This window comes from Prionailurus viverrinus, chromosome C2, assembly GCF_022837055.1.
Source record: "Prionailurus viverrinus isolate Anna chromosome C2, UM_Priviv_1.0, whole genome shotgun sequence".
NCBI classification, from domain to species: domain Eukaryota; kingdom Metazoa; phylum Chordata; class Mammalia; order Carnivora; family Felidae; genus Prionailurus; species Prionailurus viverrinus.
The window spans coordinates 36,582,763-36,599,498 of record NC_062569.1 but is presented as its reverse complement, the minus strand read 5'-3'; the positions used below and the strand labels follow the sequence as shown (position 1 = coordinate 36,599,498).

The 16,736-nt window shown below is 47.0% G+C and overlaps 1 protein-coding gene across 5 annotated transcripts in view; it reads right to left on the bottom strand.

The window, feature by feature from the left end:
- Nucleotides 1-16,736, bottom strand: part of PXYLP1 (2-phosphoxylose phosphatase 1) — a 71,855-nt gene that overhangs the window by 26,502 nt on the left and 28,617 nt on the right. For all 5 annotated transcript variants that reach the window (XM_047876482.1, XM_047876483.1, XM_047876486.1 and 2 more), the window contains one exon: nucleotides 9,210-9,341. In XM_047876482.1, the coding sequence (XP_047732438.1) occupies nucleotides 9,210-9,288 (79 nt within the window). In that variant the 5' untranslated portion in view covers nucleotides 9,289-9,341. The remainder of the gene's footprint in view (nucleotides 1-9,209; nucleotides 9,342-16,736) is intronic.

Genomic DNA, 16,736 nt, shown 5'->3' with positions numbered 1-16,736 from the left:
GGTCGTCTGTCTGTGGGAAGGGTCACTAGGAAGAGATGGCCAGGGGTGAGGGAGAGCTTTGGGGAAGCCCCCCTCACTGAGAGACAATGCTGAGGGAGGGACCTGTGCCCTCAGGTACCTGGAGTGACCAGCCAGCCCTTCCTCTGCTGGATACCTGGGGCTGGGAAGAGGCAGAACTCTGGCTGGGTTCCAGATTCTCCAAGAAGCAGACCCCTGGGCAGTGGGGTCCAGCCCCTCAGATGATACAGGAAAGACAGGAAGGGAGGCGGCGGGGGGTGGGGGGGCGCAAGACGTGATGCTGCAGCCCAAGCCAGACATATCAGAGAGGGGCCACACATCATGGCCGACTCCCTGTCCCTCCCACCCAGGGTGGGGGGCAGCCTGGCTCTGCCAGGCGGGTGAGGCACTGTGTGTGGACAGTGAGACCGTCAGAGAGTTCTTCCTGGGTGCAGCCTGACTTCACCCTCACATGCCAGATTCAGATTCTGCTGTCAAGACTTCATTCCTGTTAGTTTCTTAAACCACCCATCCTCCCCTTCCCCTGGGGCAGAGCTGCTGTCAAGATCACAGGGCTCCACCTCTGATTATGACTTATCTCATGCCACTGTGGACTTTCTTGAGTTTTGGGGGTTTTTAATGTCATCAGCTTGGGGCAGGTGCCCTGTTGCCAAGGCAACAGGGAGTGGGGCCCAAGTTCATCAGTGCAGTTGGAGTAAACTCCACCTGGGCAAACTTGCACTGTGTCCTTGGCTCCCCTCCATCCAGCGGTTACTCCAATGTAAACACTTGCAGCTTTCCTCTCCTATTTTGTTCCTCTCCTCACACAGTCCTGGCATATGCGGATATGCTCCGAAGTTCACTGGCTACTTTGGCTAACGTTTTCTAGTTTTACTGACTACCCCTGATAGTCTCCTCTTCTCTAAAATGAGATTCCCTTCCTTGTGGGTGAAAAAATTCTGTAGGTAAGTGTCAAAATTAAGTGTGCCAAATCCACTTTCGTCACATGTCTTATGCGATGAACATGTTCACGTTGTAGTTACACTGGAGGAGGGGTGAGAGTATCCCATAGCAGGCCCTTCCATGAGCTAAAAATAGACATATTTAATGTGTGTGGGGCATTTCCAGAGTGGGGGCGTTGTTTCTTTCTTTCCCCTTCCTCCCTCCCTCCCTCCCTCTTTCATTTCTTCCTCCCTTCCTTCCTAGTTTCTGATCTTAGAGAATTTCTCTTAAAAATAATTAGGCAAGAGGCGCCTGGGTGGCTCAGTCAGTTAAGAGTCCGACTCAAATCATGATCTCGCAGTTCAGTTTGAGCCCCACGTAGGGCTCTGTGCTGAAAGCATGGAGCCTGCTTGGGATTCTCTCTCTCCCTCTCTGCCCCTCCCCTGCTCGCTCTCTCTCTCAAAATAAATAAGTAAACTTAAAAAAAATTTTAAAAAAGGATAATTAGGTGAGAGGATGCAAATGTGCATTCCAAGATGTTTATGAAAGCATTGCTTATAACAGACACAGGGGGAAGGCAGCAGAAGTGTCCAATGGTAAATACTCCCGCAGCCATTACACCATGATTACATATACACCCATCTGTAATCACTTGGAAGGTTGTCCATAATATGTTAACTAAAAGTACATATGGTATTTTATATGGGAATACATGTGTGTGTCAATTCAACAGTATTGACAGGACGGGAAACGCATTCTATGTGGTAGTTGGATATGAATCATTCAGAGAAAAAACAAAGTTAAACCTCTCAGAAATCAAACAGAAAATAAGTCTCCAAGAAAAGGATTGAAATTTTAAAAATACGACATGTAAAACTTTAGTGATAATGTCGAGATTGGGATATTATGAACAGAACTTAGGATAAAAATGCAAACCCTCATATTTAACTCCTCATTCTTTTTGACTCCAATTCACCAAAATAAAATCCTAGGAGGAACCTTACTGTGGCTTTTAAAATAGAGTACATAATACCTAAGGCCCTTGGCATCCTCAAATCTTTGTCATGAAAACACTAAAATCTTCATGAATCCCCACTTCACACACACCACTGGGGCACACACTTTCCTCCATGAAATGGACTCAGGATGAAGGGCAGGGAACCACAAGGCCCCCAGTCGGCTGGCAAGGCCAGGCCTGCTCAGCAGCCAGGAGCTCACTCCCAGCTATTATTATCCAAATTTGTGCCTCAGCAAAATCCTTACCCCCATCTACCCCAGACCTTCAAGGGTGCGTGCAAAAAAGCGGGAGCTGTGAATGTCAACAGTCAACTACAAAGAGCAGGCTGAGGCCTGGGTGTGAACAATCAAGGCGAATGTCACAATACCCAGGCACCTGTCGGGGGCTCCTCACTCTCCTCCTCAGAGGCAATTTTCTTTTAATTTACACACGGTTCCAGCAAACTTGGTTATTCCATTTCCCAGAGGACGATCGATCCAAAGTAGCATATAAAAGGGGAGGGGGTGTGAGGACTGCAGGCTGTGGGAAAATGGTGGCCCTGCTGGAAGAGAGCTAGCTGGGAAACTACTGAAGACACACGTACACACCACCACTCATACTACGCACACACAAATGACTCACACACTAAGCTGGTTCGGCTGGGGTGCCTACTGTGTGTGCGCGCACACACACGTGATTAAGCTGAGGCTCCTCATCTGCCCACCTGTTTCCCTTGGCTTTGGAAACCCATCTCTCTGCTGCCATTCTTTTTTTGTTTTTGTTTTTAATTTTTTTAATGTGTATATATTTTTTTGACAGAGAGAGAGAGAGAGAGAGAGAGAGAGAAAGCACAAGCAAACATGAGTGGGGGAGGGGCAGAGAGAGAGAGAGAGAGAGGGAGACACAGACTCTGAAATAGGCTCCAGGCTCTGAGCTGTCAGCACAGAGCCAGACACGGGGCTCGAACTCACAAACCGCGAGATTGTGACCCGAGCTGAAGTTGGATGCTCAACCGACTGAGCCACCCAAGCGCCCTATCTGCTGCCATTCTGTCTCCTTCATGGCTTCCCTTCCTCTGTCTGCCCAGATTTCATCTTTGCCCTGTCCTCTCTTTCCTCTACCTGTGTGACAGGGCACAAACTCCAAGGTGACAGGGCTTAGCAAGTGGAGACTGTGGAGAAAGGAAGAGCTTGCACACTCCCATGGGGAGCGGCCACTACCTCGCTGCTTGCTCCAGCTACTCTCGCTGCAAGGGACCATGGGTCTCAGCTTGCTGGAAAGTTTTGTTTTTTGTTTTTTGTTTTTTTTTTAAAGAGGGGCTGGAAGTTAGGTGAAACTGCCTAAGTTCTAAAACATTCATAAATAAAAGCAAAAATGTGAAAACATTGGTTGGGCCAAACAAAACTGTCAGTCTGGAGTGGCTTCTACATGCCCCCAGGAGACCTGGTCTCTCCAAGTCATGGCTTCAGGAACAGTGAACACAGAGTGCCCCAGCAGGGGGTCTGGACAGAGTCTCTCTTAGGCTCAGATCCTGAAATCCACTTTCCAGCAGTACGTAGTACCCAGCCTGCCTTTGGGGACCTCCAATGACCTCCATGCACCTCAGAGACACCCCCCAACTACCCGTCCTGCTCTGTGACCAGCTTGTCCACTTGTCTGGGCCTTATTCAGTCCCACGGAGCCATCAGCTCCACGTGGTTACCTCCCAGGCCATGTTGTGGGCAGGCCATGTCATGGGCTGGGCCTTGAGACTTTGGCACACTTAACCCAGGGGGAGATGAGATGTTTACGTGAATGAGCGCATGAATGGATTAGTGAATAAGGCATTCACCGAACTACCCCAGGCAGACTCCCGTGTGTCCTGATGGGGTCTTCCCTCTTCTCCCATCACCGTGACCCACTCTACCAACCCATCACCTGCCGTTTTGGCTTTGCTTCTTCTTCCCTGGGCCAACACCTTCAGGGTGCCACCCTCAGACTTTTATGGAGGCAAAATGGCCTGAGTTGCCTCCCGGCTTCGTGCTTCCATCAGCCTCCAAACCGGGAGTGTCCAAAATTTGTGCTCACTAGACTCACCCAGGGAACTTGTCAAAAATGTAGATTTCTGGGTCCCATTCCTGCCAAAATTTGGATTCTGGAGGAAGGGCACAAAATGTGCTCTTTTTTTGTTTTTGGAATATGTACTCTTTACAAGTCCCCAGGGCCAGTCTGCTCAAGGTGCTCAGGAGCCCACACTTGGCAAACACTATCCCAGACTGTGGTCCTTCCAAGACAGAAGTCTGCTGGTGTGTTCCCTCCTTCAGTGGCTTCCCACAGCCTTCAGGACGTCACGTGGGGATGCAGGTGGCCCCAGCCTTTGTCCACGTTAATAGCTACACACAGGTGATTAAACTGGTCCTGCTCTCTCACTGCCTTTGCACACCATCTCTATCTGCAGGAATGCTCTTCTCACCTTCCTCCACGGCCAACGTCTACTCATCCCTCAAGGAGGTCACCTCTGCAGGGGAGTCTTCCCTGAACTCCCAGTCTAAATTAGCTTCTCGTCCTCTATCCTCCCATATCACCCTGCCATAAATTATCTCTAATCCATTTTATTTAACAAACATACATACACCAATCACTATGCGCCAGCCACTGTTCTAGGCGTTTTATAAACATGACCTCACTTAATCCTTTACTAACGCTATGAAATAGGAACCATCATTATCCCTATTCTACAGATGAGGAAACTGAGGTATGGAGAGGGTAAATGATATGGCTGAGATCACCTAGCTGGTAAGTGGCAGGACAGGGATTTGATCCAGGCAGTCTAACTCTTTAGCCATGTTCTTACCCCCTCTCACCTTACATGCTATCGCCTCTTACCTGTGTTAGCACAATGCAATCTGTATTCCAAGTGTCTGTCATGATTCTCTTCCAGTAGACAAATGGCTCCTGTGGCCTTTGAGGGATTAAGCTACCGGCCCAGGATCTAACCCGTGGTGGAAACTCAAGGAACATTTGCTGAAGGACAAAGTTATACATACTCATGGCACTGGATCAACCAAAAAAGGTAAAATTCATGAAACTTCGAAGCTTTAAGAGACCTTAATCAGGCCCAATGACCTAATATTCTCCTCTTTGCAGAGCAAGGCCCCAGAATTTGCACACTATGCTTTCCACCTCTGTATGACACTGACCTTTAGGCTGTTCCACCTTCTGCCTAACTGGAATGTGTCCCCATGGTCACCTGGGCCAACAGAGAACAGGTATGACTCCTGCAGAAAAGGTTCTTCAGATATTGAAGACAGCCCTGGCTTTCACGACTGCAGGTAACTTTCCCTCTTCTGCCTGGGGATCTGAACCTCTAATCCATCTTCGGAATTTCCTTCAGAATCTGCTCTGGTCAACTGGGGCTCTGCCCAGGAAAATTGCCCCCAGATATAGGTGCCATGTGCCCAGTGTAGACTGGTTGCTATCTCGGCTAATGAAGTCTAATCAAACCCAAATAAATGTAAGATATATTTCAAAAGCCTCCTCCCTGACAAGTGGTTGAAGGGTCACAAGGCTCGGCAGCCTGTGGGACACCAAGAGCCCTGGTTTCTGAAGATGGTATGTGGTAACGGGACTCTGTGCTATTGCTTAAAAGGTTTACACTGACTATGCTTCCATAAGCCAAGGGTTTCCCTGCAAGGTGTCTGTTCTCACACCAGCATTGCAAAGCAGCAATTAATTCCATTTTACAGAAGAAACACAGGCTCTGAGAAGTCGAACTTGCCCAAGGGCACACGGCTGGTAGGTGTCAGAGCAGCATTCAAATCCAAGGCTGTCATTCCAGAGCCTGCGCACTCCTGTCACACTGCCATCTTGGGAATGCTGGGTGGAACTTGGTGAAATGAGCATAAAATAAGAATTAAAGAAAGGCTGAACCGAAGCAAGAAAATGGACGGTTACAAAAGAGCACAAAGAGCAGAAACATAACTAATCAAACTAATCTAATCTAACATAACATAACTGATGATTAGAAAATAACTAATCATTCACAAGTCTTCACGTCCTGGCCCTCTTGCCCAGTTGCACTAACGGAGTGCCTTAATTTGAGAAGTAATTTTTCCACTTGTAAACATTTTAACCAGAACTAAAGATAGGCATGCCTTCCTTGTTCCCTTCTACAATTCGAACATCAGGAATTTCAGCATTTCCCTATTTCCAAATTCAAAAACATCAAGGACTTGGAAATACAAAATGAATGATTTTCATTAGAGGCTGTTAGCATTAACGCCATTTAAAAGAAACATATTTTGAGAAACTATGAACTGTGTCTTAACCTTTTTTATATCCTTTCCATACCACCTCCACCCCGACACTGTAGAAAAACGCCCAACACACATAAGCACTTAAACATACCCGAGTTCACAGACCCACTTTCTGCACCAAGAGGAAGAAATGCTTATTTAAACAACATGATTTTTAAATTGTAACCCGGGTCATAACTTTCCCATATTCAAAACACCAGAAAAAGAAAACTATCAACAAGACAAAATACATGATCATTGCAGAAAGCAAATAAAACTATACTGTTCACTTAATGCATGAGAAAAACTATGTTATGTTTGACTGCCTCAAAAATATTACCTAAAATAGTTACGTGTGCTAATTTGGCATTCAAATATTAGTCAAAAGAAATGATGAAAAAAAGTCCATATAATTTAGGGTAGGAATGAACACAGAAGCGTTAGTCAAACATATACCTTCGTATTATCAATTAGTGCCATTCCTCACACCATAATAACCAGCAACCCGCGACACAATTAAATAAAGCAATTAAACTCCATTTCTACAGAAATGGGTAAATTCCAAAGTTACAGTTTACCTAGAAGTAGAACAGCAGTAAGAACATCCATATCTTAATATCTTCCCGAACTCCGATGTAGCCAAGAATAAAGAGCTCAAACCCAGGCAGCCTAATTTACTCTGCAAAATTTTCCTTAAAAAAAGTATGGCTGAAAATTGGCTCTCCTAAAACAGAAGGTACTTTCAGAAGAGTTATATAAGCAAAACACACTGGCCAATTCAGTGACGTGGAAACCACCTCATGCAAAAGAAACGCAGCAAACACAAGTAACCCACATTCATGTCTCGGGACCTGTCAGCTTCTCAGAATAAAACTCAAGGTTGATTGTACCCTCCTACCTCTCCAACCAAAGGAGGGAAAAATTTTTCATGACGAGTTATGAACAATTAAACTGCCGAGGGTCCTAGCACATGTCTTTTTAGAAAGGATTCGTATTTTATGGTTCATTAACCATCTGGAGTATCTTTAAACTTCCTATGCCCACCCTCTCTTGACCTCGTTTCCTATCCTGGAAGGATAAAAGGAGTATTTTTAATAGTCTTTTGTATTAGAGATAGCCTGTCACATGTACCGGACGTGTGCATGGAGTATGTCACATGGAGGTGTGTCAGGGAAACCTGCTCAAAGCCTCCTCACTTCAAACCACTTATTCCAAGTGCCAAGTCTGTCCCACGTTCCCCAGTGCACTCAGAACAACCCACTTGCTGAACCACCTGCTCTTCTTTCCATCATTCAAGCGGCAACAGAAACGCCACCTCCTCACAGAGCCGTCCTAGGCAGTGATGGGTGCCAACCACTTGTCTCCCACCCATCAGGGTGAGCTGGTATAATGGAGGGAAGGCAGGTGACAGCAAAAAAAAAAAAAAAAAAAAAAAAAAAAAAAAAAAAATTGCCAGCATCTTACATTGTCAGCTTCAAGTACACAGCACCAGAAGGAGAGGGAATTAGGATCAGCCTGTTTTTTGGAGCAGGTGTAGCTCATTCATTCATGACTCGTTTAATAAACAGTCATGAAACACCTACTGTGTCATTGGCAGTGCAATTCCTAGGGTATAGGGGGAAACAGGACATGGTCCCTGCTCTCAGAGAACACAGAGTTTTATATATATATATTTTAAATTTTATTTTTCAGAGAGAGAACACGCACAGGTTATGAACAAGCAAAAAAAAAAAAAAAAAAAAAAAAAAAAGCACATGCACAAGCAGGGATGGGGTGGAGAGAAAGGGAGACAGAATTCCAAGCAGGCTCTGAGCTGTCAGTGCAGAGCCCAACTCGGACCTCGAACTCACAAACCATGGGATCATGACCTGAGCTGAAACCAAGAGTCAGACACTTAACCGACTGAGCCACCCAGGTGCCCCTGAACAGACAGTCTTGTTGAAGGAAGAGACACAAGAACTGAGCATTAGAATACTACATGGTTAATGTAAGGAGGGGAACAGGTTTAGGGCATCCTGGATGTGCATCAAAGAAGCACCAGACCAAGTTAGGGGTGAGGGGGTTATGGAAGGTTTCTAGAGGAGAAAAGGACTGAATGAACCATGTGGAGAAAAGGATGGGAGGGAGGTGAGGAGGATGGCACTCCAGACAGAGGGGCTGATGGGATCTGGGCACAGAGAACAGAGTAAACATGTAGAGAATGCCAAGTAACTCAGCACTGCTACAGCACAGAGATCAAGGGCGGGGGGGGGGGGGGGGGGCGCCGGGTGGAGGTGGAGCCTAGAGGGCAAAGAGCCTCCCAGACACCACTGGCCACAGCTGAGGGGTTCCAACCAAGGACGTGCCAGGGCTGGATCTCTGTTAGAGGATGGCCACTCTTGGGGAGCAGTGGGGTGCGCAGATTTAGGGCCCAGCCTGAGCACAGGCTCCCCGTGAAGGACAAAGTGTTGGGCGGTGAGGTCCGTGGACTGACTTCATCGGCCCTGCTCTTCCTCACCACACAAGACTTCCCATGCATGGTCCTTGCTGCCCCAGGAAACAGAGTTTGGTACCTAATTCCCCCACCCTCCCCAACAACGGCAGCCCCACAGTTCACCGAACATAAAACAGACACCTGATGCTCAAAGAACCAACCAGCAGCCAAATATCTCTTCTCAAGCCGGGCCACTCAGTGTCTCTACCTTGGGAATCCAAGGCAGAATAACTGGGCAATTTAGTAATCTGTGCAAAAGCCAAAAACGTATCATGAGGCCTAGTGAGCACTCTAGTTCCTTATGGCCAAAAAAGACACTCAGGACAATGCTCTGCAGTTTGGGATTTGTACTCACAACCATTCACCATCAGTACCAACAATAAAAAGACTCAGTTGTTTTAAACTGCATTGTTCATTTGAAAAACAAAGGCTTTGGGGCCTACTTGTTTGCTCCCCACAAGGGCCCTCTATTTCAGAATGAAGCCCCCTCCCCTACCACGACCCAGTGACACCAGGCGATACTCACAGAACTGTAGGCTGAGGCTCACAAAGGCCAGCAGGGCAGCCAGGGCCAGCAGCAGCAAGAAGCGATTGCGGAAAAGCATTATTATTCGTTCTATTTTCCTTTCATGGTTTCACCTCCAATCGGGAACACATCCTGTGAATAAAACAGAGGCAATAAACATGTGTTCTGAGGTGGAAAACCAAGTTTGTCAACTGAAAATAATCCAATTAGCCCAGTCCTCCAGAGGGAAGCGGGAATCCTAGTCGGAGAACAATAGCCCACTGTTGGTTACGTCTTTGCCCCCAAGTAAGAGCAGCCGAGAATGATCCCTTCACATTAAGAGGAGGAAACCAATTCGTGAACGCTTCGTTGATCTGACATCAAAAGAAAATGAGATACTTTCCAGCATGACCTTTCCAAAGAAAAAGGTAAGGAAATTTATCGAGCACTTACAGTGTGCCAGACAGACAAGTGTTTACTGACCAGCACGTACTCACCCAATGCTGACAACCAACTTCTACATCTTCAACCTTTTTTGGTGAATATTGGGCTAATATGATTCTGGTCTTTTTAAAATTTTAATCCTTAACCTGAATGCCAGTCACTGTCACACGTCCCGCAGTAATGCCTTTGGGGATGGCTGGAGTGTCCCAGAGGACTCGTCCCTACACTCATAGCTCCATCTGCTAATCAAAGGCCTCTTCGCATCTGGACCGGTGACCCTATTTCAGCGGCGTCCGCTGGTCTTCCCACAGCCCCATTCCACCCATGCTTATTTCCTCTAACCATGTCAGAGCAGTGCAAAAGGACGTTAAAAAAATGGTGAATGATGGGCACTGGTGAGAAAAGTGAATGCTGGCTCTAGGTGGCAACCTGTCAGTCTTAGACATCCAGTTTATCTCCTGATTCTCTCTGGGGTTCCAGATAGAACTTGAAAACAACACTCTCCTCAGAAAAGATTCAACGTGGTACAGTAAGAGGACAACAAAAATTTCAAACCTTCTCTTAGTGGAGGCATCTTTTCCTCTTTCGGATACAATCTCCTTCAGAGCCCCAAGAGACGCAACCAGACAAAACTCATTTACTGATGTGGGGAGTGTTGCATACCTTTGCGAATAACATAAACTAAAAGCTATTGAATTGTGCACTCTGGGTGAACTGGATGGTATGTGAATTTTATCTCCTCTCACCTATTTTTTTTAAAAAGTGTATTGGTAGGGAATGAAGTATGATCCAGAGTGCTGGAGTCCCTTATCTCCCAGCCCCTAACCCCAGTAAGGGCCCTGCAGGGGATTTTGGGAACCACTCCTTTAAAGACATTTGTCAGACTTTCTACAAAAAGAGAACATTTGCTAAAAGACTAACAAAAATACACTTGCACCTCACAAGTGAGCCTGTACTATGGCAACCAGCATCTCTGTTAACAAACAGGTCCCAACCTTAAACCTTCAAATAAGCACTGCTTCTGTCCCTTTAGTCACCACCCCTAACCAAGGGCCAGTGCCTAGCATCCCAAAATGACCTGCAACGCCTCCTGGGGACACCCCCTCCCTGCCTTGGAGGGGACTCATTAGACTCACAAGTTTAGCATCATGGCTAAAACAGCATACTACCCTGGCTGATCCCACCCCAGATTTAATGTATTTGGGACCCCAAATAAATGTTCTCTGTTTCCAAAATTCAAACTCCTCATAAACTCTACCTGAGAGGGTCTGAAAAGACACGCGTGGATCTGAAAGCAGCTCAGCAGAATCTGTGCTTGGTGAGGGGCAATGACTTCTGCACTGAACCCCCAAGGAGGGTGAGGTCACAGTAGGAGACAGAACCTGGGTCCATTGGACTATAGCACTACAGGTATTCCTTTCTGTGGCAACAAGGAGGGTGAATCCTTGATGCTGATAAACCCCAATCCCAGAAACAAAGTGTTAAGCCTGGGTGGCTCTGGGCCACCTTGACCTCGGGGGGTGTCTTTGGTAATGCCCAGCTGATTGTTCAACAGTAAACCTCCCCATAGGAAAACAACCTAAGGAAAATCGGAGTCAAGGTTTCTGCCCTCCACCCTGGATAGCCTCTACTGCCTGGCCCAGCTCCCCAGGGGATGAGCATGGAAGGCGACAACATTCACCTACAAACACTGGCCACAGCGTTTTCAAAACATACCCCATGTGGGCAGAATAACAATGCTCCCTCAGCCACCCTTGCAACCTAGGTATGAGCCCCTTGGCAGCCTTCTAACTTTGCTCTGCTTCCCCAGAGACCAGGAACTTCTTTAAAAAAAAAAAAATTATTTTTAAAAGAGAGAGCACGTGAGGGGGCAGGGGCAGAGAGAGAGGTGGACAGAGGATCTGAAGCAGGCTCTGCACTGGCAGCAGTGAGCCCGACATGGGGCTCGAACTCACAAACCTTGAGATCATGACCTGAGCCGAAGTCAGATGCTTAACGGACTGAGCCATCCAGGCGCCCTGGAACGAGGAACTTCTAACTGCTCACAACCATCATTCCCTAGGTTTCCATTCACAGAGCACAATGTGAACCAGCCACCATGTGGGGCCCTTGACATGACCTCCTTTACTCTCTGCAGGGCAGATGTGTGTGCTTCTAATACGCAAGCAGAAAACCAAATCAAGAGCACACGTTATTAAATCATGGCGACAAGATACAAACAAGATCTCTGTGCCTCTACAGTTTGTTTTTACTTGTTGTAGTGTCTCCCAATAGGTCTGCACACTGATTCTAGCTGCAAGCTGTGGATCAACCAGAACAAGTTGACTCTTGGCATGTGCTGGCTTCTTAGATACTCGAAAACAGCTGGCAGCTCCTTGTTAAACAGCCTGTGGGTTTCAAAGCCCTCTCCTTACCTCAGTCATTCCTGATTCAATTTATTCCACTTTATCAATGACCTTCTTATAAGGTGATCCTTCTGATTGGGGAAGGTGAGTGCGGTGTGTGGGTGGAGATTAGACCACAAAATGAGGAGGAAGTTCAGGGCAAATGTCCCCTGTGGGGTATCTCTGTACCCCTGACAATAAATACGCTGGAGCTTTTCTTTATGCCCTCCTCCCCCTTCTGTTACCATGACACCTTCTGAGGCCACCATCTTTTCCTGTACATGAACATCTTCCAGTGTTCCTGCCTGGGAGATGGCCTTTGGGGTGTTTCTGAGCTCTACTGTTAAGAGGGATCTACGGTCCTTGCTGCCTAAAAATGTTCTTTATATCTTCTTAAGTTTGTTTGTTTGTTGGGGGGGGGGTGCGGTGCAGAGAGAGAGAGAGAATCCCAAGCAGGCTCTGTGCTAACAGTGCAGAGCCTGATGCAGGGCGTGAACCCATGAACTGTGAGATCATAACCTGAGCTGAAATCAAGAGTCAGATGCCCAACCGACTGAGCCACTGAGGTCCCCCTAAAGATGTTCTTTCTTGTGCACCCCACCAGCAGCATGGTGCTGAAAGACAGCCACAGCCCTGGGGAGTCAGACACACCTGGGCCAGAACACTCATCTTAGTGACATAGGCCAGTTCTTTAACCTCTCTAGGACTCAGTTTCCTCATCTGTGACTCAGGACTAATTCCCTCAGGAAAGACTACGCACAATCCTCGGTATGTGACAGACATTCAAAGGACAATGGTTGTTATTAGCATTACTACCTCATCTTTCTCTCAGTTCACTTTGCCACTTCTTCCCTCCTCCTAGGTAACAGGAATAGTTCCCTCACTTGTTTCGTTGGTTCCTCCACGTACTCGAGTACTCAACGTTCACCCGTTCGCGTCCACATCCCTCCTTCTGTAGCTCTGGCTCAAATGCTGACTTGGGCCTCTCTCTCACTCTGAGCCTGGGAAACAACCTTGCTGCTCTGGGAAATCACCCACCTCTGACTTCTGAGCCTGGGGGTACGTCTTGCTTCAGTACCTCAGAGACCAGACCTGCCACTTGGTTGCTCTGCATTTGGGTATGGGAGGCGAGGGTCTTTCTTCTTGTGCTGGGCCAGGTCTGGCCCTTCAACTACTTGCTGCTTCCAAGCCTCTCAGTGGATTTCCTACCACACTTTCTGGCAGGTGAGGCCACCAGTACTCCGCCTACGGTTTTACCTGACACTGCCTTTTTTACATGAGGATGAACCACAATACTGTTCAGAGCTGTCTTCTGGTGGGCCTTAGGTGGAAACAACCACTACTCAAGGAGTTAAATCTCAGGCTTAGAGCACGGTGGATTTGTAGTAGTGATAGTCCCCAATTTGTTCATGCTTTTCTGTATCCACGGCCTGTGTCGTTTCCTCCCACATGGACTCTAGGCTTGGACAAGGTATTCACTTCAGCCACTGGAGACAACAGTAACAGCTATAAGAAGAGGCTTGAGAAGTACTTATGCATTGGGGCCTGTCCTCCTTTGCTGCTTCTGGAACACTGTGGCCACCATGGAAAGACACCCGGCTACCAGCTGTCTTCCTGGAGGCCGTGAGAGACCACATGGAACCAAAGCAAGGGGTCCCCGCTGAGGTTCTCTTGAAACAACCAGCCTGCCCATCACCACACATGTGAGCAAGGCCAGCCTGGCCATGCCACCAGCAGATGGATATGAAGAAAGTCAGCACAGACTAAAGACTGCATGGCCAACCCACGGATCAAAAGCAAATTTAATGGTTGCTGTTTGAAGCCACTCCGTTTTGGGACTTGATACAAAACGAAAGCTAATTGATATGACAAAGAAGAAATGCCTTGCGTCTTTCCTAGGGATTTCTAAGCCAGGCTCTAGAGCTCCACATCGTCATCTGCAGGAAGCACACGCAAAGCTCCACTTGCCTACACTCCTCAATATGCTGCGTGCTTTTTCAGAAAGGTCTATATTTAGTTCCAGATTTAAAATACTGAGGATGTGTCGCGTTAACCAGATGGCAGGGATTGTGTAACTGCCTGACTGCTTCTAGTTTTTAGGCTACTGACATTCTCTACATATCTGTAGCTTTTCCATTTGATGACACGGGCCTCAATCTGGGAACACCCATGCTTTCCCCCCGAACGCTCTCAGGATTTCTGCACCCTCCCCCTCTGACTCTCCTATGGCACCACCACCAAATGCAAATGCCAGGGATGTGGTCAGAGTCTCATTACTTCCACTTGGGCTGGGGACAGGCCTGGTGTGATCACCGCCCCGGGGGGTTGTGCACACAGACTGGAAGGAAGGGGTGGCAACATCCAGCCCCAGGAAGAACACATGCCTTCTTCTGGGGCTCATCTTCCTAGAAAACTTGGAGAGGAAGGTCATGCTTTGTTCTCAATTTTTTTTATTAGATTTTTAAATATATTTATTTTTGAGAGAGAGAGAGAGAGAGAGAGAGAGAGAGAGAGAGAGAGACTGCAAGCAGAGGAGGGGCAGAGAGAGAGGGAGACCCAGAATCCGAAATGAGCTCCAGGCCCTGAGCTGTCAGCACAGAGCCCCACGTGGGTAGAAGACCATGACCTGAGCTGATGTTCGGACGCTTAACTAAGTCACCCAGGCACCCCTTTCTTCATTTTTTAAAATGGTTAAATAAACATGGTATCTAAAATTCACATGGATTTGAAGACAAATGTGTTTGCAGCTAGAGCTAGGACCCCAATGTGTGTGTGTGTGTGTGTGTGTGTGTGTGTGTGTGTACCCATGTGCAGGTGCCATGTGGGCCCCTGGGCGCATGGTTCAGAGAAAAGTTGCCTTCGGGGAGGACACTTCCTCAGTTGAGAGGAGTCATGATGCAGAAGCAAAAAGGAGGCTCCACTGACCTGCAGATCTGGGTCAATTCCCTGCTCTGCCGCTTACCTTCTGTGTGTCTCTTTGACAACTAACTTCGTTTCTCCGAGTCGAGGATCCCGATGTTCATAAGATTGGGAATAAGAGTAAGAGCGGGAAGGCAGTGAGGAGCAAACATACACCAGCAGCAGCAGTAGGCACATGCTGTGTTTGACTGCCCAGCTTTGGAGGAATCCTTGCATCATTATCTAAACACAAAGACTTGCCTTTTCCCCTGAGCTGCTGTTTCTGCCCCGTGCTGTGGTTCCTCTTCCAAATCCTGGCCACTGGCCACTGGCCACTTCCCTACTCACCAGCCCCAGCCATCAGAGCAGTCAGCCACGTTTGCAGCCCCGTTCCTGACTCCTCTACCATGACGAGCCTTCCCTCAGCTGACTCATCTGTGGTGTCCCCCCGCCCCCCGCCACAGGTTTTCCAGCCTGGAACATCTATGTCAGCTTCTGTTGGGCCCCATCCTAAGAAGACGAGGATTACCAGCCAATGGGCTCTGTCTCTGTGGCCTGAGCTCTGGCCCATTCTCCAGAGAACCCATTCTCTTTTCCATCTGCAGGGAGGAGGCTCACACAGCCGCTCAGGAAGTCACACAATCCGTGGTTCCCTCCAGGCGTGTTCCTGCGTATTCCTTCCATGGGGGCTGTGTGCGCACACTCCTGGGGTATACTGTGACTCCCCCAGACACTCCATCAGACTTGTCCAAGTCATGCCAAGTGAAAGCCAGGTCTCTGGGTCCATGGCAGAAACCCCACCGCCTGCTCACTCACAGCCCAGAAAATAAAGTGCATGGGAAGATTCACTGCTACAGCAGCAGGATGAGATGCTGGCTCATGACCTACTTCAGCACGGCATCCACACCTCCTTGTCCTCAGACATCCTCAAGTCCCACCCCCTACCTTCCAAGGAAAAGACAGTCTAGACTCAATATGGCATGGTGACCAAATCCAACTCCTATAAATACTTTTGTAGAAACAACTGTTTTATGTTTCATATAAGTTACATAGTCATCAGATGTCTACTGGGCACAGCCTTATTCCCTGCGCTAAAACCACATGGTAAAAATATCTTAAATCCATAAACAGAATTATTACTCTGAATTCCTGATGAAACAGCAAAAAATAAAACAAACAGAAAACCCAGCCAACTTTAATTTAACTTTACAACAGATCTGAATGGTGAAAGAAAATATTTTAGAATATAATTTTGAAAAAAGGACCAGTCAATAGGCACTTCTCATTATATTGTGGTAAATACTGTTTCTGAATTTAAAAGTAAAAAGGAACATGTCAAAGACATTTTTACAAACTACCATTCTACCACCAGAGATTTCCAAAAACCCAAACCCTGGCCTGCTTTTCTACCTCGTAAGAGTGAGAAATGCCACATCTAGTGACTCTGGTCTCAGGGTTCCCTTCAAAGTGTACAGAATTCACGGTTTTAAACATGACCACAACTGCTTGAAAGAAAAATGTGTATTCAATTATCTCTTATTTGCGTAGTTAAAATACCATTACCAGGAATAGAAAGATGTTATTAAAGAAAATGCTTTAGATGTATTCTATACTTTGTTTTTTTGGTCTTAATCACTTTGGCCCAAGTAAATATGGTATTATAATTAAAAAAAAATCAAACCCCAAGCCTATAATTGTGAACTAAATATGAACCAAGCAAAGGTAAAAGCTACATCTTAATAGTCCTCTCTACCCCATGTCACCTCAAAGTAGAGTTTCATTGCAAAATCAAAGATGCTTGACTAAGAATAAACCAACCTTA